The following is a 21,649-nucleotide window of genomic DNA, read 5'->3' as shown; positions in this document are numbered from 1 at the left end:
AATGAATGTGTGATGGTCTGGGAGAGTGAAAGGAAAAATACGTTTGCTTGTCTTGAACTGTGGGATGGTCTGGAAAGAAATAGTGACAGATGGAGATTGTGATCGTTGTGCTTGGACAGAGCAAATAGGTGGGGTTTTCTCACAGAACTTTCATAAGGCAAGTGAGTGGATTGTTTCAAGAGCTGACCTGTAGTAAAGGGGAATATTGTTTCCTATCTTGGGGGATGGCAGTGGTTTTCACATTTGGCCTTTGAAGATCTTTTCAGTTTGGTCACAGTCTTTGTTTCAGAATAGGACTTGTTGGCTTCCTATAATTTTGGGTAGTAGGAGCAATGCTAGCCACCTCAGACAGAGGAAGAAAAGAGAAAATAGAGGAAGATTCTTTATAAAAAGAGTGGGTTAAATGAGATGAGCTCTAAGACTTTGGTCTGCTATTTTGAAGGAGTAGAAGAAGAGAAAGGGATCAAAATGCTTTCATTGGTTACATTATCCCCGGAACTTTTGTCACTGGAGCAAAGGCCTTGTGAAGAATGGTTCTGCCTTTTCTGTCTGTTGAGCATTTAGGATCCTTTATTTAAGAATCTCTATGATACCTCCTTGTAAAAGTTTAGTTCCAGGGAAAAAGACAGTTTCACCAGATATGATGGCATTGCTTCTTTTAATGAGAAAAACAGAATTTTATAATCTGTTAAGGTTTTCCTATTAATAGGAAACTCAGTATTAAATTTAATATTCAATAATGAACTGTAATAAGATGGTGTTTTTTTAATCCTCACCTGAGGATATATTTATTGATTTTAGAGAGAGAGAAACACAGAGAGAGAGAAAGACATGGATTTGAGAGAGAGACATCCATGTGAGAGAGAAACATCAATCAGTTGCCCTCCATATGTGCCCTGTCTGGGGATCGAACCCCCTACCTTTTGGTGCATGGAACGACGCTCCGACCAACTGAACCACAAGGCCAGGACTATGATGGTATTTTTTTATAGTGATATCCTGCCATCTCTATCAGATTTTTATTTTTTACATTTCTTTTACTTGCCTTATGAGCTTTAAAGCCTTTTGGGAAGCAGGTGGATATAGATGATAAATTTTAGAAACGGTACAATTGCTAGAGATTTAAATTCCTGTACTTGTCATCCAAAATTGTATTTCAAACATAAAAAACATATAGACATACTGAAGTATAATTGTTTCTTTTGATTACTTTTTGCACACATACTACAAAGCAAGATATGTAGAAGGAGATAATATTTACATCTTTATCAACAGCCTTCTATGCTGTGGTTCATTACAGTTAAACTGCTATTTGGAAGCAACTGTTTTCTTTGTAGTTCTTAAACAAGCTGGGGGAATGTGAGCTTTTATGTGCATGTGAGTCCATGCCTGCATGAGTGTGTATCTTCATGCCTGTGCATGAGTTCCTTTTTGTGTGATGAGTGCCGGTGTGGAGTGGGGGGTGTGTGTGTGCATGCGTGGGGCTCTTTCTTAGAGCCAGGTCTAGTTCTGAGACTTGGTAATGTGCTCTCATGTGGACTGCTTCCTTACCCTCTTAGTCTCAGAATTACAAAGGATGTCTGGAGGTCTGAGTTTTGATTCCATTGGAGCAACTCACTTGATCTCTTTGGGCCTCAGTTTCTTCATATGCAAAATAAAGATGTTTTCCAGTGATTGGCAGTGTTATCCATAAGAGCATTAAAGAAATAAAAACTAGCTTATGATTAGAAAGAAAACGGTACAGCTCTTATGTATTTTTCGAAGATGATCTAGACAGAGGATTAAGGTCTAGCAAAGTGGAATAATGGGAGATGGAATAAAAGATTACTTTGATTTTTGTGCCTCAGAGTGGAATCCAGTAGTTAAGAATTATATTAGAAAGGAATTATCAGTGGGAAAGTTTGGACATTTTGAAAATATGAGATGAGAAATAGAATAGTAATGACTACATTAAATACAAATAAATCGTGATGATAATCCTATAATGTTATTTAGATAAACTGTCTCTCTGTCTTTTGCACTCCTGGGAATATTTCATCATTCAGGACATGCACACTGTGTCTTGAACTTTCATGGGTCTCCCGACTCCATTCCAGTTGATAGTGGTGATCCAGGGACCATATTTTGAGAGTCATTACTTAGTCTCACTAGTGTTGATTTGATGGCTTAGGTGAAGAGAAGGTCATGGTCTTAGAACCTCCTAGAATGAGATCATTTTATTTTTAATGGGTTCTGGGGAAAGAATGGCTTGATGGTTATTTTTATTTTTTTCTGTAAATGAATCTTCAAGATCAAATGTATAAAAGTGACAAAATTGTATCTCAGTAAAGTCTGTCTATGTGTAATATAGTTTTAACTGTTTTTGGTTTTGCATTTTAAAACATTTTTATACCACTTGAAAATTTAAGAGTTGAAGGTTGAAAGCAGCTGTTTCTTTTTAATTTTCACTCTGCTAGTTCCATTGTGGCCAAGGAACAAGGTAAAACAGTGAGGTGAAATGTGCTATTGCTTTTTCACGGTCAAGCTGGTTTTGAGTCTCCTTACTTATTTGCTGTGTGATCTGAGGCAAAATGGTTAAATTCTGATTTCCAGTTTCCTTAACTATTAAAACAAGTTAGGGAGTATGAAAGGAATTATAGATAATGTACAATGTGTATATCTGCCACAGGGTAAGTAGATGCTTGCTTTGTGGTAGCTATGAATATTGTTAGTAAGTTAAACGCACATATTGTAGCTTCAGAAACACGTTTTCCCTCATGGCTGATTACTCAGTAACGCTTGCACTGCCTTGCCTGGAGAGTAAGACTTGGGTTCAGAGTGCTGTTTTGCCACGGACAGATTGGGTGGCCCTAGAAATAAAAGCATCCTTGATGGGCCTTGACTTTATTGTGTCAATATTGTCACAATCATAGCCTTCATTTTCTCTTAAGATCTCTTTGAATTCTAAAATTCTGTGATATTAGGAGGGTAACCATTAAATAAAATATGGAACTTTTTAATCTTAACATATTTACCAATGACTAACTTTTCTTAGCAGCTGAAGTGCTAAAAGCATAGATAAGAGTTACTTAAATATCACTAAGTTTAGAGTAAATTCTAAACACTTGTCTTGTTCCAAAAAAATAAAATTGGGCTTTGAATTTTGATACCTACATCCTCTCTTTGTAAAGGATTTTAAAAAATTTTTAAAGTTAAGCAACCTGTTGAGAAATTATTTCACTGACTGTGTTTACAATAGGCCACTTTTAAAAGACTGCACACTTCCCTGTTTCTCTTGCCTTTTTAGAATACAATTATTTCTGATTCGAATATTGCCCTGCCAGATTAATTAGTGAATGTCTCTTTAGCTTCTTTTTTAACTCTAGAAGTTTTACTCAGTAATTAATCATGAGATTTTTGGTTTGAAACAAAAATAGTTGGACAAACAAACAATATATGCCTGTTGAAATACACTGTATACCTCTTGCCGCAAAGATTTAAGTCTGATTAAATTAAACCTTTTGATCTAACTTCCAGTTTATAGGAAATATAAGGGAGAGGAATATATTAGACAATGCCAAAGAAACAGTTAGACAAATATAGAAGAGTGAAAGACGGTGGGATGAAAAAAAGAGATAAGAATTGTTTAGATTAAATGGCTTATTTTAAACTATTCCTGGGTGTATTTTCTTTAGGATAAGCTACATATTGCTCAAAAAGTACGTTGTTAATTCAAATACTTATTTTTCCTTTTGTGATTATTTTGTTTCAAAGACCATAAAACCGTGAAGGTGTTTTGTTTTGTTTTGTTTTGTTTTGTTTTTGACTAAGAAGGACTTCCTAGACCAGGCTTATTTGTACTTTAAAAGGAGTAAAGTACCCCGAATGTTGTCTAGTAATAGGTAATTTTACATGTTTATAATTTATTTTTGTATTAAAGTTTGTTAAATGGATGAAAGTCTGTAAGACATCTTTGTCATACATGCAAGTTTTTTTTCTCTTAAGTTTATTAGATCGGGAGTATTTGTGAAAGACGCTGGCTGTATAACGCTGTTAACATATATACTCTTCTATAAGGCAATAGAAACATGAAGTTCTGCTTTATTTAATCTTGTATATATATGTTTATTATATTTAAAGAATAGAGTCACTACTTGTATTGCTATTTATTTCAGCATGCAAATCTTAATGAAATTTGTTACTGCTTCAGATTTGTAATAAAAGGGCTAGACTTTTACTGTCCAATAGGGTAGCTACTCTGATGTGGTTTTCAAGAACCTGAAACGTGGCTGATCCACAATGAGACGTGCTGTAAGTGTAATAGGCACAGTGGGTTTCCAAACCCACTTAGTATGCAAAAATGAAGTAATATTTTATAAGTGTTTTAGATTACTGTGGTTTGAATGGTAATATTTTAGATATGTTGATTTAAATAGAATATAACTCTTTATAAAAATTTATTTCACCTTTTTCTTTTTTTAATGTGGCCACTGGAAAATTTAAAATTACATATGTGGCTCCTATTATATTCTGTTGGGCAGTGCTGGGCTAGAATATCACAGCTTTCCTATTATGATGAAAACATGTAAGCTGAGTATTTCTGGTCTGAGAAAGATCACAGTGAAGGCATAGTTTTAAATTAAAAAAAAAAGACCTTTTGTAAAAACAGAAAAATTAGAATCACACACACACAAAAACACACATTGACAGCCTCTTTAGCAAAATTAGATGTGGAGGTATCCTCACTAACTCCAGCTTCTGGGTCAGCGTGTTTATTTAGTGAATACTGCAGAGCAGTGAAAGGGAATGAGGCAGCTACACACAACAATGTGAATGAATCTCATAAACATACCCCCGAGGCAAAAGCCAGACAAAAGTGAGTGCATACTATGTCATTTCATTTACTGAACATTCAGAAACTGGCAGGCCATGGCTGGGTGACTCCGTTGGTTGGAACATCGTCTTGTACGACAGACGATAGTGATTTCTGTCCCTAGTCAGGGCACATGCCCTGGTTGAGACATGTAGGAGAGACAGTCAATCCTTGTTTCTCTCGCATGTTGATGTTTCCTCCCTCCCTCCCCCCCACCTCTCTCTCTTCCTCTGTCTCCCTCTGTCCCTCCTTTCTCTCCCTCTAGAATCAATAAATATATCATTTGGTGAGGATTTTAAAAAAAACAAAACAGCAAAACTTTTCATGGTGTTGAGAATTCATTATATTATTCTGATGGTTTCCTTTGTGGAGCAGGAGAGGTAGTGGCCACAGAGGAAGGGGCCACAGGCAGAGTCCTGGATTGGTAATCCTGCCTTGTTTACATCTGTGGTAGATAAGTGGGTGTGCTTATTTTCCGTAATTCATTCTTTGTGTACTTCTCTGGTTAAGTTATACATAAATAAGAAGGTTATAAAAAAGGAATGAAGAAGTTCCACTGATAGGGAGTGATCTCCAGGAAGTAAAAAGAAAACAAAAAAATACAAAATAAGATGCAGCACAGTGTTTATATTATGAAGCATTTTGGTTTGGTTTATAGCATGCCACCTCTTCTGCCTCCCAGCCAGCCCTGACTAATTATTACTACCCAAGCCTTGTCCATCTGTTCTCCTATACCAACTGGTTGGTATAGTTGGGATATAGATATATGTCCCTCTGGTGCTTAGAGAATTTACCCGAGTTGCTTCTCATCTCTCTCTGTCTCTGCTAGTCTTCTTCCCATCTCTAGTCTGTTTTATTGCTTCTACTTTGTCCTTGTTTTCCTTCAAAGCCCTTCTAAACTCTGTTTTACACAGTCTCAGGATATTAATTCATATCTCTGTGCATCTATTTCCAACCCCTAGCCCCAATTTATCAATTACTTATTTCCAGCATTCTGTAGAATAGCTTCTTTAGATTATGTCATGGCAGACACAAAAATCAGCATGTCTAAATAAGCTACCATCCTAATAATCTTACTGTTTCCATCAGGGGTTTCATGGTTCTCTGAACTTAAAATCTTAGAGTTTTTGTTGACCTAATCTTGCACGGGACAGCCAGCCAGTCTGTCCCTGTTGCCGACAATTTCCTTTCAGCATTGTAAAATGCTTAATTTTCATTTATAAACTTACCATAATAACATCATTTAGAAAGCCACAGTAGGGTGTTGTTGGTGTCTCTGTCTTTACCTCACCTGCAGATATTATTGTCACTAAATAATAATGTTACTAAAATGACACTGAGAGAAAATGTTCCCAAAGTTACATAGTGATGATGGTTGTACAGCTCTGTGAACATACTAAAAACCAGTGAATTAATTGTACACTTTAAAAGAATGAATTTAATGGTGAATTATATCTCAGTAAAGCTGTTATTAAAAACAGAAATGTCTTTGAGAGCCTAGAGTTATTTCCTATCACACTGAATCTCAGTCGTGGTGTAATACCCAAAGCCATTCATCGTATACAGCCCACTCAGCTATTCAGCCTTGTCCAGTCTGTCAGTATACAGCTCCTCTTGGTAGTCTCATCTCATTGACAATGACACCTTCGTATTCTACTAAGTGCTTTTGTGTATAAGATTAATAATCGTATGAGAATAGTCAAGGCCATAGATGTGATTCTTACATTAAAATTAGGGAGACAGAATGATTTGTCTGGAATCATGGGGCTAGTATTAGAAGTCATTTCAACGTAAAGATACTTACTGAGCATCTTTTGTGTACTAGGCACTGGTTGGTATAGTTGGGATATAGATATATGTCCCTCTGGTGCTTAGAGGATTTACCTGAGTTGCTTCTCATCTCTCTCTGTCTCTGCTAGTCTTCTTCCCATCTCTAGTCTGTTTTATTGCTTCTACTTTGTCCTTGTTTTCCTTCAAAGCCCTTCTAAACTCTGTCCTCACAAACCTTCTTTAAACATTCCTTTACTTTGACTTCCTTGGGATCAGACTAATTCTAAATATACCTATTACTTGCCACATTTTTCATATTTGGTTTGCATGCATATTTATCACCTCATTGATAAGAAAGCATCTCAAGGACATAAATAATTATAATTTTAAAAGTATTTTTCACAATTTTGTTCTCATTGTGCCAGCATAGTTCTGGATTCATAGATGCTTAGTAAAATTATGTTGAATAAAAAACTAAGGCCTTGCCTTGATCTTTAAATTTATTGGCTAGTGGGGAAGACCAAACACACACTAAGGACATATCCTGTGCACTGTTACAAAGCAGTGAATCAGTTGTGGAGAATGAAATATCTCAAATTAAATGGATAAGTGGTTCTGATGAGGTGTTCTGTTACGTTGTAACAGTTAACTGTAGCTTAAAGTTAATTCTGACCTTTAGACCTACTGTAGTTTTAGAAACACACTTTGGCACCAAAAGTAACTACTAGATAGAAGGCTGAATTGGGCCAGTGTTTTTCTGGGTGAAGACAAGGTACCACTTATTGGTGTCTCTTCTGAGAATCAATGTAGTTGACCACTATAGCACATACTATCTCTACAAGATGATGAACTATCCCCTCCTGTGTATTTTCAATAACCTTGTAGATAAAGGTTAAACACCTTAAAGTAAGCAAAGTAAAGTGAAGTGGCATTCTATGTTACTAGCAGATGCTATTAATGGTAGAGTTCTCTTGTCACTCAGATGTCTTGTACTGTTGCTTTTATGTCAGCTTACATGGATGTCTTATAGCTCAGTCAGATATTGGTCTTCCAGTGTTCATCTGTTCATTTCAAAGGCAGTGTCCCTATGTCATTCTTAAGTAATAATTATTAGGGTCAAAGTAAAGGAAAGAAGGCCTACTTAATGTTTTTTATTGTTGCTTTATAAGGCACAGTTGGTGGATCTGAAATCTGAACTGACAGAGACCCAGGCAGAGAAGGTTGTGTTGGAGAAAGAAGTGCACGATCAGCTCTTACAGTTGCACTCAATTCAGCTTCAGCTCCATGCTAAAACTGGGCAAAGTGTCGACTCTGGCACCATTAAAGCAAAATTGGTAAGTAGTTTAGAGGGTAACATAGACTTATGTGCATTTTAGAGGATGAAGGGACAATTTTTAGTGAGGCTTTTTAATTATAAAAGGCAGTGTGTGCACATTGTGGGAATTTTAGAAAATACAGGAAATGTAAAGATGAACATCATCCAAAATCTCATCGCCCAGAGGTGATCAGTGATGATATCAGTAAACAACAGATACTTAGAATAGGAAACTGTTTTTGGATTCCTCGATTTTGATGCCTTTTGAGTGCTTCTATCGTTTTTTTGTGTGTTTTTTTTTTCACCTCTTGCACATTGGCAAAATGTTTCCCTTTTAAGGACCTTTTTCATTGGGAAAACAAAAAAATATAGTTGGGGTGAGATTGGGTGAATAGGGAGGGTAGAGCAAGGGAGTCATGCCGTTTTTGATCAAAAACTGCTGAATACTCAGTGTGGTGTGGGCAGATGCACTTGTAAACTACCCATCACAAAATGGGCAAACGTGTTGAGTCTTCAAAAAAAAAATTTACTGAGGCTGAATGCATCCTCTCACAACAACACAAGCTGGTACCCTGAGGTGGATGGATTCCTAGAACACTCACACTCACGTAGCAGAGGAAAGCTTGTCCTCTAGAAGATAATTCCAGGGTCTTTTTGTGTGCCCTCTTGTATAGTTTCTGTTTATTGTTTATGGATTTGCACATATATTTGTTTTAAGGAATTTTACCCAAATGATACTCAACATATGGAAATTTTCCCTGTAGTGATTATACCACTAGATAAATTATTTGTTTGATGCTTTTCTAATTATAAAACTTTTTTCTTGTATCTTAAGTCTGTCCCCTCTGTGGAGGAGCTGGTAAGTATGTTGTTTCTGTTTTGCTTTAATATGTCATGCTAAAGTATTCTTGGTGTTTTATTTGCATATTACATGTTGTCACCTTGCATTTGAAAATGATGTTAATGATGGCAGTTTTTTAATGTGCCAGTACCTGAAAAGTTAAGTGGATGGCCCATTGCTCTCTTCTCACTACCTGCTGTTAGGGATTTGTATAGCTCTCATGCATGCAGAGTCTCTTACTCTCTCATGTGTGTGGGGTTCCTGTGCATATTATATTACATTTGATTTTCTGTTGTCAAAGAAAAAGAAAAGGATTTTTCTTGTGTTTGTGATTTGTAGCTATTATTTCCAGAGCTCATCAACTTTTGACATTTTCTGAGCCTGGTAACTTGTCCAAAAGAGCAATTGGTTTTCTCACTGGAGTGTTTTGAAGATATATTAAGCAGGCCCAGCTTCCTCCTTCGCTGTTTGAATTCACTCCCAGAAAAAGAATGCATGTTGGTTTCTTATTCATCTACTGCATGTGTTGTAACTTTTTAGGAGTCTTGAGAATAATTGTGTGCCCTTAACTGAATTTTAAAACCCTTTACTAGAAATTATTTTTTAAAATAACAATTATATAATTGTTTATATAAATTCTTTTTTTAAAATATTTTTTTTGTTTAATTTTTAGAGAGGGAAAGGGAGGGAGAAAAACATCAGTGTGTGGTTGCCTCTTGAGCACCCCCTACTTGGCAGTAGGGACCTGGCTGGCAACCCAGGCATATGCCCTGACTGGAAATTGATTCAGCGACTCTTTGGTTCTCAGGCTGGCACTCAATCCACTGAGCCACATCAGCCAGGGCACAATATATAAAGCCTTAGTATTTTTCCCATTATCCCAACCTAATCAGGTTCCAATTTGTCATGTGGCTTCACTTTTTTTTTTTAAATACACAGTTTGGCTCTCTAAATACAAAATGAACTTGGTTATCACCTAGTAATAACAAACAGGTTAACTAAAAAAAAATTGTTTTTGTTTTCTTCATTAAATCTAAAAGTGATCAACTTCAATTTTTTAGTCCCTTTTTTTTAAACTTTCATTTTAATTTCAAGTTTGAAAGTTTGTTAGATTTATTAGGGGTTTGAATCATTACAGCAAAGCAGTAACTTAATGTGTTTCTCAGATTTCATAAATTTTGTATAAATAGCTCATTAGAGTAATTGTAAGTAGATAATTTTCAACATAAATTTTAATTAGCCAGCAAATCAGCAAATTTCTGGTCTTCTAGGAACTCTTTTTCTGAAACAAATAGCATTAACTTCAAAAAATGCCATAAAGTGTTGTTCATGTTATCTACACTGTGGTTACTCTTAGAACTGATCCCTGGCCTTTTAAGAATAGGTCCTGAGATAAACTGACATATTCATAATTCCAAAGTTGTTAAAAAAGGAGTGTTCTAGATTGTTAGTTCTGCAACTTCTTTAAAAGCAATATCTAGAAATTGTTCTACTAGTTATTTTTTAACACAAGTTGAAAAAGCCTGCTGCTGATTAATCATTAATCTTCCTTCTGTTTATCACATACCTAATAACAAATATTTTTAATCAAAGAAGTCATTCATTTTAACTTGTACATAATTTTTTTATTTTTAAGATTGTGGTACTCATTGTCTTGTATTTGAATATATTATATATTGATGTTTAAATATAGTACATGTTGATGTACTGTAGTCAGAACTACAGTTAAAACTATCAGTGTACTAGACTAAAGTGGTCGGTTAAATTAGTACCACACTATATTCCATGAATTGCTAAAAATTTGCTTAAATATCTCAACTTATTAATACCCAGAATAAAAAAATAATAATCAGTACCCATACAATAGAAAATACCATTTGCCATTTGCTCAAGGTAAACAATTTTTCCTGGTGCTACGATAAGTCTTTTAATCTCATAAAGGGCCATGGTAGTATAGTGAATTATATCTTCCATATCTTATCAACAAATATAATTGTATTTTCACAGGCTTTATAGATTCCATTCTATAAATCAGTAAAAGCTTTTCTACTTAGGATAGATGAAAGTTTTTATCATTTGGAATTTATTTTATGATAGAAAAATAACACTTAAAATATCTCTTAGGGTCCTCATCAACTCTCAGAAGGGTTTTGTTTGGCCACCCAGTTTGTGTGTGTATGACTTTGAATTTGACTGCCTTTAGGCAAGATTTTGTGCCTTCAGTTTTCCACCCTGCTTTGTCTTGTGCCTGCCTGTCTGCTCTGTGCTTGGACCCTGAGGGCATTTGCATTTGTACATACCATACTCCACACTTTTAAGATAAATTGAACATTGTTTCGCACATGTGAGAAACATGTTTTGATAAAAATTTGATGGCGAAGACCTTGAGGGTATATTCTCTGGCTAACACCTGTAAATTCACACATATGAACTATCGACCAAGTGGAGCATAGGATGACATCTTTTTATGAGAGCTAAAAATGGATATGCACCCTTCCGTTAGCAGGCAAGTGAGGCCAGTATTTTCCTCAGAAAACAGTTCTTCAGTTACTTTCACATATGGACAAATAAATGAGCCAGATCTCAGAATTCAGTGATAATCTGCACCATAGATACTCTTATCTATAGAAATTTTTAATGTGTGAATCTTTTAATGCAGCTGTTACCAGCATTTCTCCATGACCATGAAATGTTTTCTTTTAGCTAGAATATCTGTTTTAATCTAAAGCATTGTAAGTTTCTTGTAGTCCTCTAAGTTAGATTAGCTGTAGAACATATCTCTATGTAACTGACTGGTTTGTACTGGCTTTTCAGAATTATTGCATAAAAATTAATCAAATATGGGCACAGTCACCAGAATGACTATTTTATGTTAGTCTAGTTTCTTGAGTCATTTTTAGAAAATAGCGTATTCAATTATCCATTGAAGCCACTCTTGTTAGTACATGATGACACAGGCTTGAAGTAGACCCCTTCCTTCTCTTGGTACTCTCCTGGAAGTGGCCCACCACCTTCTGGTACTAGTTTAAAAGAACTTGATTCAAGTCTTTGTTTTCTTATTGTATAGGAGTAAAGTAATTTTATCATATCCTTTCCTTGTGAATATTTAGACTGTGTGCTTTTGTGTATTTTAAGGAACATGGTTTCTTGTAGAGCCTTAAAAATATTTTCATTACATTATGTTTTTGTAAAAAATAATAGGAGAGAGAACTTGAAGCAAACAAAAAAGAAAAAATGAAAGAAGCTCAACTTGAAGCTGAAGTGAAGTTGCTGAGAAAAGAGAATGAAGCCCTCCGCAGACACATAGCTGTTCTCCAGGCAGAGGTGTATGGGGCGAGACTGGCTGCCAAGTACTTAGACAAGGAGCTGGCGGGAAGGTGTGTAAAAATGGGTGGCCTTGTACTCTCAGGTAACAAGTGGTATTTGATGAGGTTGACTTCTGCCTCATGGTAAAGGAAATGTTAATCTTTGCCCTAAGAGTTATTTTATAGTTGGTTACAGCTTACTGTTGTTAACTTAATGTTGATGGCCTTATATATTGCAGATTTATTTAGCCGTATTAGAGGAATGTTTCTGGTGTGCATACACAGAGACAGACACACTGATGGTAATTTACTGTGAAATGCAAACACTCTGCCACTGCACGTTTCAGCCATTTTCTGCCTCAATATCATAACAGATCATGCTCACATGTACAGCACAGTTTCTATAAAGAGTTCTTTCTGTGGTCACTGAAATCCGATCTTTCTTGCCCCTTAGCAATACGTTGGAATAAAGTGATACCACAATAATACAGAGTTTTGCTTGCATTAAATTTTCACAACGAATTATTCACACACTTCAGTGATATGTTATGGGTACTAAATAATTTTATGCTCATTGTCTTCATGTTACATTAGAAAGGATGTGGAGCAAATAAAAATAATTTATATCATCTTGAAGTACACATTTTCTATTAACTTAGCACATTTAAATAATCATTTTTGAAAAAGAAATGTTATTAGAAGAAATGTTTTTATATAGTTAGCCTCATCTGAAGACTAGTGTTAAATAGCATCTGAATTCACTGTGGCCGAGTAGCTCAGTTGGTTAGAGCATCATCATGTATACCAAAGGTTGTGGGTTCAGTTCCCAGTCAGGACACATACCTAGGTTGCAGGTTTGATCCCTGGTCGAGGTGTGTATGGGAGACAAATGATCAGTGTCTGTCTGTCTGTCTCTCCACCTCCCCCGCTCTCCCTCCTTCCTTCCCTCCCTCCCTCCCCACTCTTCTCTCTCCCCCTTCCTTTCTCTCTAAAATCAATAAACATAACCTTAGGTGAGGATTTAAAACAAAAACAATATCTGGGTTTGATGGCCTACCTTGACTATGCAAGAAATTAAAAACATGTTAATTGACATTGGTCTCATAAATTATTTCTTTGATGCATTTGAATTAAGCATATGACTAAAAAAAGATCTTATTTATGTACTTTAAACTGATTTCCTCTTGAAGACATCTGTTCTTTTCAGAATTTTCATATCTTTTTAAGTCTGAGGAACATTGGGAGTTTCTTGAGTATTATTTTTATTACCAACTTATATCTTTGCAAAAGCTATAATGTTCAGTAATTCTTTTGAATTTTCTCTGTAGTGTGCATAAGGAAAAACTAACAGAATTAACTCTTTTCACCATATGAAGGGTCCAACAAATACAATTATTAGGACGAGACATGAAGGGACCTGCTCATGATAAACTTTGGAACCAACTGGAAGCTGAAATACATCTGCATCGTCACAAAACTGTCATCAGAGCCTGCAGAGGACGAAATGACCTGAAACGACCGATGCAGGTGCCACCGGGCCACGTACGTTTGCTTTGCCTCTGTTTCCCTCTCAGCCGCTTCCTCCTTTCTCTAATCGGAAGTTCTTTTCATGTTTTCATTCTGTTAGTATTTAAGACCTTAATTTAGAAGGTGAAAGTGGGCTCAAACTTATTTAAAACAGATAAATATTTAAAGTTTTAATAACCCATAGCTCTTTATGGACTTGGTAATGACCTGAAAGTGATATTCTGAGGATAGCGAACTATTGCTAAGAAATACACATTGCTAGTACTTTGGCTCATATTTCAAAATTTTCCTGGATCATGATTAGGCATGAATTTGTTTTAAATTTGCTTTAAGCTTAGCAGTGTGTAGTCATATCGCTAAATTGCAACATTTTTTAGGTAGTTGATTAAGGCAATTTTGGGAAACTTGATTCAATGTCAGTTCTGGCATGGCTCAGTTGGGTGTTGTCCTGCAAAGCAAAAGGTTTCCGGCTCAATTCCTGGTCAGGGCACATGCCTGAATTGCGGATGCAGTTCCCAGTTGGGGCAAGTGCAAGAGCCAGCTGGTCGAAGTTTCTCACATCAGTGTTTCTCTTCCTCTCTTTCTTCCCCCATCCTCCTCTCTCTAAAAGTAAATAAAATCATTTTTTTAAAAATGTAGGCTGTGAACTAATGCTTATACCTGTTTGTTCTTAAATTAAGATGGAATTTGATATCTGAGTCTGTGTCTGATTTTCTCCTTTCTTAGCCACCATGTACAGGTGTATTTATTTCTATCTGGTAAATCTTTATCAAATTTCATTACAACAGCTGTCTGATAATACAGACCTTAATGTAATAAGAGCATGTCAAACTCCTACCTAGTGGATCACATACCTTAGCACCAGATAAAGCGTGGCCTAAGTAAAATTATTTGTTGGCTTTAGTAATGCAAAGAGTATTATAAGAAGAATTGGTATGTACATGGATTTGGTGGGAGAGGAGTGGGGATAGCAACAAACACACCATTGTCTCTTCTGGGACATTGGTGGTCCCTATTAACTTCTAAGCGGTGGCCAAATGAGAAAAGTTATTTTATGCTAAATAAAGGTGTTTGAACTTTAACCCAGTAATCATGGGATTTTAAAATAAAATAGTGGATTTAATAAGATTTAACATTTTTTGACAGTTTGATATAGTGAAGAGGATGTATTGGAAGAGGGTCTAATTGCAGGTGAAGAAATACCTTAGAAAGATACCATACTGTTCTGAGGAGGAAGTGGCGAGAGCCGGGCAAGTGCATTTGGGAGGAAGGGCAGGTTTGACAGAATTGGAGTCGAGGGGACTTGGAGAGTCCAGGGACTTGCTTTTGGTTAAGTGGGTGAGTGAGAAGGGAGACAATAGGTTTTTGATTTGGGCAACCAAGTGAGTTGATGGCATTCATTTATAAAGCAAATACAGGAAAAGGAGGGTTTGGGGGAAAGATGCAATCAGTTTTAGACGTGTAGTGTACGAGGTGCCAGTGGATAGGCAAGCTATATCCAGTTGGATAAATGACTCTGGAATTCAGGAGAGATGTCTCGAGTTAAAGAAATATTAGGCACATCATTCGTCTACTTATAATTGGAACTATGGAATTGATTAAGTCACACAGGGAATGTATATTTAAGGTAAAAAGAATAAGAGGGCAAGGTTGGAAAGAAACCTTTGTGGAGTGAGGGAAGGAAATGGAGATGGATTACTTAAGGAAGGAGCCTGAGATGGAGCTGCAGATACAGGCCGTCTAGGAAAGTAGTGTAATAGAAACCAAAGGAAAGAGAGGGTTTCAAGGAGCAGTTAATGAACAGTATCAACTTTCTGAAGGTTTAAATTGCATAGTGACTGAAAAGTGTTTGTTGGATGTAGCCATTTTGGTTACCAGTTACTGTAGAGAAGACAATTTAGTTGAGCGAGTTAGGGCAAGACCCTAATTACAGTGGGTGGAGTAGTGAATGTGGGAGGCCAGCCTGTAGGTAGGTGAGGATTAATGCTGTGAAGGTTCAGGAAGGATGGAGGGGGATGGTAGCTGAAGACAATAGTAAGTGATTGAAGGGTTTCGTTTTGTTTTGTGTTTGTACATGGTCAGTATTTTAAATCGGGAAGAGGCTTGGAGTTTTAGTTGATGTGCTGACTAGGAAAGAGCTTAGTAGAGAGGAAAATAGAAAAGGTATCAGAGAAGGAATTGTTAGTGGAGCAAGGTTCTGTATTTAAAAGATGGACTTTAGAGCTCAAAGGAATGGAAAATTAATGAATGATCCAATTAGTAATTTGTTTTCCAGTTCTACAAATCAGTTAAAATGGATATAGATCTTGATGGTTTTTTCCAGTGAAGATAAACAATTACCACTTTTATTTCTTAATTTGTTTATCAATTAATTCCTGGCAATATTCTTTTATAATGTCCTACAATTTAAAAAGAGATTTATCAGTGTTACAGAATTTGACAAAAGGGTAAGAAAATCTACTATATAGTCTGTTATATTAACAGAACAACTATTTTCATTTATCTATAATTACTTTCTTAACACTATACTGTGTATCCATTACAGCAGGGGTGTCAAACTCATTTTCACTGGGGGCCATATCAGCCTCACGGTTGCCTTCAAAGGGCTGAATGGAATTTCAACTCCTTAACAGTTAAGGAGTAGTTACATTTACACAGTCCTAAAATTATTTTGGCCCTTTGAAGGCAATCACAACGCTGCTGTGGCCCCCAGTGAAAATGAGTTTGACACCCCTGCATTACAGGAAATTAATAAAGATTTCTTTATTTAATAAAAGCAGGTCATATGGCATGGGTTTACTCTATTTGTGGTATTATTTATGTAATACTAATTTTTTTTCTTTTTTCCCCCCAATAAGGATCAAGACTCTTTAAAGAAAAGCCAAGGTGTTGGTCCGATTAGAAAAGTTCTCCTCCTTAAGGAAGACCATGAAGGCCTTGGCATTTCAATAACAGTAAGAAGCAGTGTTTCGGTCCCCTTCCCTACAGTTGTCTGGTGTAGTCATGCTCCTTCACTGGACAGTATTTTAAATATATTTGCTGCAGAACTAAACTTATCCCCCTGGGCACCCTTTTTGTGTAAAGTTCTTTGTGTTTGTTTTTTTGTATTGTAAATCTTCCTATTAACTGTTAAGTACACCTTTAGTAAACAGAGTTAAACATTTTCATTATGACTCAGGTCTGTACTATATTCTGTGATGCTTCTAATGGCCTATGGGAATGGATATGACCATTTTCTTCTGTGTTAAATGGCTCCAGGTTATATTGTGTTTTTTTCTCTATGTGTTATCTCTTTCTTGTTTCATTTGTTTGTTGTCAGATTTAACTGGCTCTTGGGTCAAAATAGTCCTCCTTTTTAAGACTAAGCGATTCCTTTACAAAGAGTTGTCTTGGGCAACATTCTGGACAGCAGTCTGCTATAAAATACATATATTTGGAGTTCTTTTGCTGTTATCCAGTGCTTTGTTCCAGATGAATAAATAAGGCGGTTTTACACTAATTTTCATTTTGTAATTCTTAAGCACTGTATAAGCTCATTTTATATTTGGTATTGCTTAATGTAAAAATGTTTCTTATAGTGAAAAGTTTATACAGTGGAGAAATCAGATACACACACACACAAATGACTATGATACAAGCTAGAAAGTGACATGTACCACTAACTGCATTTCATTAATTCTGTGTTGCATATTTTTTCACATTTAATATATCTGAAACTGAGATTCATCTTATGATCTTAGAATTGTTTTTGTGGTACATGGAGAAGAAAGGTTTTTTTTTCTCTTTTTTACCATTTATAGTGATTTAGATTTGATAAAGTCTAATAGTGCTGTAGACTGCTAATACATGAAATATTTGTGTTTAAGAGTTTAGTGATTATAGTTGTTTTGACTCTAAAATGCTTTGTTAAAAAGCATGTGTATGTCATTCATTTTTACTAGGAAGTAACCCTTTGATACTCATAATAATTTACTTATCATTACTTAAGCATCGAACAAGATTTCACTCGGCATTTAGAAAAAGTGTGTATGGGTGTTTATGAAATACATTTTTAAGAAAATTTGTTGTTAGAATAGCCTGTGATTATACAAAGAGAAAACTAATTTATTGCCTTTGTTTTGTTGTGCTTGTTGTTAGGGTGGGAAAGAACATGGTGTTCCAATCCTCATTTCTGAGATCCACCCAGGGCAACCTGCCGATAGATGTGGAGGGCTACACGTTGGAGATGCGATTTTGGCGGTTAACGGAGTTAACCTAAGGGACACAAAGCATAAAGAAGCTGTGACCATTCTTTCCCAGCAGGTAATTTGCCTTTATGAAATTAAAATTAGATCTATCCATTGGTTCTTTTTGAATCTCTTGAATATTTTATACTTCCCTAGGAGATTACTCAAGTAGTCAAGTGTTTCTGTATAGATACTAGTTTTTGTTTTTGGTTTTGGTTTTGACTTGGGGCTTTTAGAGAAGACATTCAGCCGGATTTACTGAAAGAGGAGATTTGATTTGCCCCTTTCCACAGCTGCTTAACTTTGAGCAGGTCAAGTCTTCTGTGCTGCGGTGCCGCAGTGTCCCCGTCGGAGAGTTGTAGGGTCAAGGATGTGAACACGTTACAAAGTGCTCAGAACAGGACCTGACATTAGAGAGCACAGCACTGTCAATGACTAAAACACTATGTAAATATAAGGTATTATTAAAACATGATGCCAGAAAGTGGATTTATTTTATAGTCATAAATGTTAAAACTAAAAGGATCCTTAAAAGTCATTTAGCCCAGCCCTCTTATTTAAAACAAGTAAACTAAGGTGCATAGAGAAGTATAGTATTTGTTCAAAATTTCAGGCCAGTAAATGATAGAGTTGGGATTTATATACAGAAGTCGTATTTATTATTCCATGTACTTAAGATTTGTTTTTTGTTTAAGATTAGGGCTGAGGTAATTAAAGAGGCATTGGTAGGATATTGAGATGTTTGTTGTATCATAAGTGTGATGTGCGAATGTAGCTTTGAATCTCAGAATTGAAAATGAATTTATAGCTCATTTGCTTCAACTCCACACGATGTATAAACCTCTAATTTAATTGTATTAAAGGACTTGGTAAAGCAGTCCTTTCCATGTGGTACACTGATGATTTTTAGAAAGATTCTTTCTCATATTAAGCCTAAAACCTGTGTCTCTGTGACAGCTACCCACAGACCTAATTCTGTTTTCTCAAACTTACTGAATACCACTGTACTATCATCCACCTGTCCCCCCAAAGTGGTATTCGCAGAACATATTCTCATAAGGGAGAGCTAAGAATGCAACTCTGGTATCTTCAAGTTAGGGTTCTCGCAGCCCAGCTTGGCTGCCATCCAGTAGCATGAGGGTGGGGTGCATGACAGCTGTGCTGGAGGAGATACGGATAGGCAGTCATAAAGTTTTAAGGAAATGCTAAGCATGTATTAAAATTCTGAAACAACCTTAAACTGCTGGGAAAAGAGGAGTATCAAAGAGACTAACTTAGTGAGCAGCAGTAAAAAAATGACATGCTTTCTTTTGAGCAGAAGCAGGCCATAATTTTCAGAGAGTTGCAGATCCCAGACTCATGTGTATTGATTGTAGTCTCTAATTAAACGACAATTATAGCTTGGAATTTTCTTTACCATAAAATAATCTGTAACTTTTTACTTGGACATAAAGTTGTTATTAAAGAATAATTGTAGAATTATACATTTAGTCTAGTCTTTAAAAAAGAGCAAGGACTTTAGAGTCATATTTCTGTTATTCTGTTTTACTTATTCATCATATTGGAAGTTATCTGCTTTCTCCAGGACTTTCTCAGGTTCCTCATTCATCTAAAAGGGACTACAATAGTGCTATTCTTAGGATTAAGGATATCATTTTGCACAATAAATATAGTGATTACTATTATTACTGAACAGAACACCTTGATTAAACACTATGTTTGGTACTCAGTGAAAGTTAAGAAGCGGTTCAAGACCTAGTCAGTAAGAAACAAGAAGTCATTGTATAGTGGTTTCTTGAATTAGTCAAGGAAAAGTTTGCTTTTAGGTACAAATTTATTTACTATCTGATTATTTAGATGAATTTGCTGAATTGCTATGTAAAACACAAAATGGCAAAATAACTTCAACTGAACATTTGTTCCAGATTTCTATAAATTAAATAGTTAAACATCCTTTTCTGAGGTTTATTAGCAAAAATATTGTCATCAGTAGAAAGAACTACTGTGATATTAAAAAGAAATTACAGAGACAATTCAAGGCATTGGTCTGCACTCAGTGGCCTCTGAGTTGCCTTCCACCCTTTGAGATTCTAGAATGCCGTTATCTGTTGTCTTGAAAGGAAGCTACATCTGAGGTCTGACTACTACTCCTCAACTTATCCCCCACCCCATCCTTTTTAAATTATATTTATAGTAACTTGACTTCCTCATTTTCTCCCCCCATTTTAGAGAGGAGAGATTGAATTTGAAGTTGTTTATGTGGCTCCCGAAGTGGATTCTGACGATGAAAATGTGGAGTATGAAGATGAGAGTGGACATCGTTACCGTTTGTACCTTGACGAGTTGGAGGGAGCTGGTAATCCTGGTTCTAGTTGCAAAGGCCCAAGTGGGGAAATCAAAGTGTTACAAGGTAAAAATCACTCTGAAAGTTATTAATGTATTTATTAGCAAAATTTTAAAATCTGAAAGCCTAAGCTGTTCTTTGGTAACACTTTCAATAATGGGGAAATCATCATTAACTGAATGAATAACTCTCCCTTGCTTATAGTTTTATTGTAACCAGTAACTGTACCAAAATTTTATTTACATAGAAGTTCTTCTAGATTCATCTTGGACCTTAAGACAAGAACAGTACCAGTTACTAAATTACAAGTGTTCCTTAAAAAATATATACAATTTTAAGTTTTCTAACTCAGAAGCAAAGACCAAAATGCCTGTTAGATTAAGTGTATCTTAATGTCATCTATCTGTCTTAATGTAAATTCTCTCAATGGAATAAGTGAGTAAACTGTTGTCTTATTATTGCTATTAGAATCAGGATGTGTAATCTTGAGGATTTTTGGTTTAGTTTCTTTGCTGTCATTTAGTCATCTTAAAGAAAGATTCTAACAGTTTCTTTTCCTTAATACAGTGGTTCTTAAATTATGATCCAGGGATCTCTGGGGGTCCCTAAGACCTTTTAGGGGGTTCATGATATCAAAGTTTTTCATAATAACTCTAAGACATTATTTGTCTTGTCTTGTCATTTTGCATTAGTATTTGCACTGATGGTACAAAAGAATGGGGATAAGACTCCTGGTGCCTTGGTGTGAATCAAGCCAGTGTGCCACTGTACTAGTAATTATTGTGTTCTCCCTTGCCATCCACTCCGAGTAAAAAAAAGAAGAAGAAAATGTTTGTTTAACTTATGAATGTTATTGATGAAGTAGTACTAGAAAGCTTCATTTTATTAAATTTGGACCCTTCAGTACATTTTTTAAAATATTCTTTGGAATGAGGTAGAAAGTATGCATAAAGCGCTTCGTGGTGTGCTGAGCTAAGGTGCTAGTCTCAAGGAAAAGTACTTAAATGACTAAGTTGCTAGCTGAACTAGTCCTTTTTTTCACCGAAGACAATTTTTACTTGAGAGAATGACTGACAAATCATGTTTGTTCAGACTACTTGGCAGTCATTGTCTTTAAAAATGAACAAAGTGAGTCTATCACTTCAAGAAAAACAATTGACAGTATTTATTGCCAATGAGAAACTGTGAGCTTTCAAGTGAAAATTACAATGTTGTAAAACATGCGTCAACCACAATGAGCTGACAGCTGCCTGACACCTAAGAACATTTTCTAATAAGATTGGTGGTGATATTAGTGAATGTGTTTTACTCATAACAGTAACTTGTAACTGTCCTAATACTTTTAAAATGACCAGTGTATGATACAAAATCCTACATGGGCAAAAGAGCAATTCAAAGTACAAGATAGACAAATGGATTTTAACGGAACGAAGTGCAAAAAGCTTTCAAATTCCATATTGTCAAATTGT

General features: G+C 35.7%; 1 protein-coding gene across 2 annotated transcripts in view; it reads left to right on the top strand.

Moving 5' to 3' along the window:
• GOPC (golgi associated PDZ and coiled-coil motif containing) overlaps window positions 1-21,649 on the top strand; it is a 32,456-nt gene that overhangs the window by 6,239 nt on the left and 4,568 nt on the right. Inside the window, exons 2-8 of one of the 2 annotated variants that reach the window (XM_045843379.1) lie at window positions 7,792-7,956; window positions 8,773-8,796; window positions 11,980-12,155; window positions 13,460-13,625; window positions 16,469-16,564; window positions 17,748-17,912; window positions 20,066-20,246. In XM_045843379.1, coding sequence (XP_045699335.1) covers window positions 7,792-7,956; window positions 8,773-8,796; window positions 11,980-12,155; window positions 13,460-13,625; window positions 16,469-16,564; window positions 17,748-17,912; window positions 20,066-20,246 — 973 coding nt within the window. The remainder of the gene's footprint in view (window positions 1-7,791; window positions 7,957-8,772; window positions 8,797-11,979; window positions 12,156-13,459; window positions 13,626-16,468; window positions 16,565-17,747; window positions 17,913-20,065; window positions 20,247-21,649) is intronic. The other variant, XM_045843380.1, reaches the window with a different exon arrangement.

This window comes from Phyllostomus hastatus, unplaced genomic scaffold (assembly GCF_019186645.2).
Source record: "Phyllostomus hastatus isolate PE091 unplaced genomic scaffold, TTU_PhHast_1.1 phas_contig_40, whole genome shotgun sequence".
NCBI lineage: Eukaryota > Metazoa > Chordata > Mammalia > Chiroptera > Phyllostomidae > Phyllostomus > Phyllostomus hastatus.
This window is presented reverse-complemented; position numbering and strand designations above follow the sequence as displayed.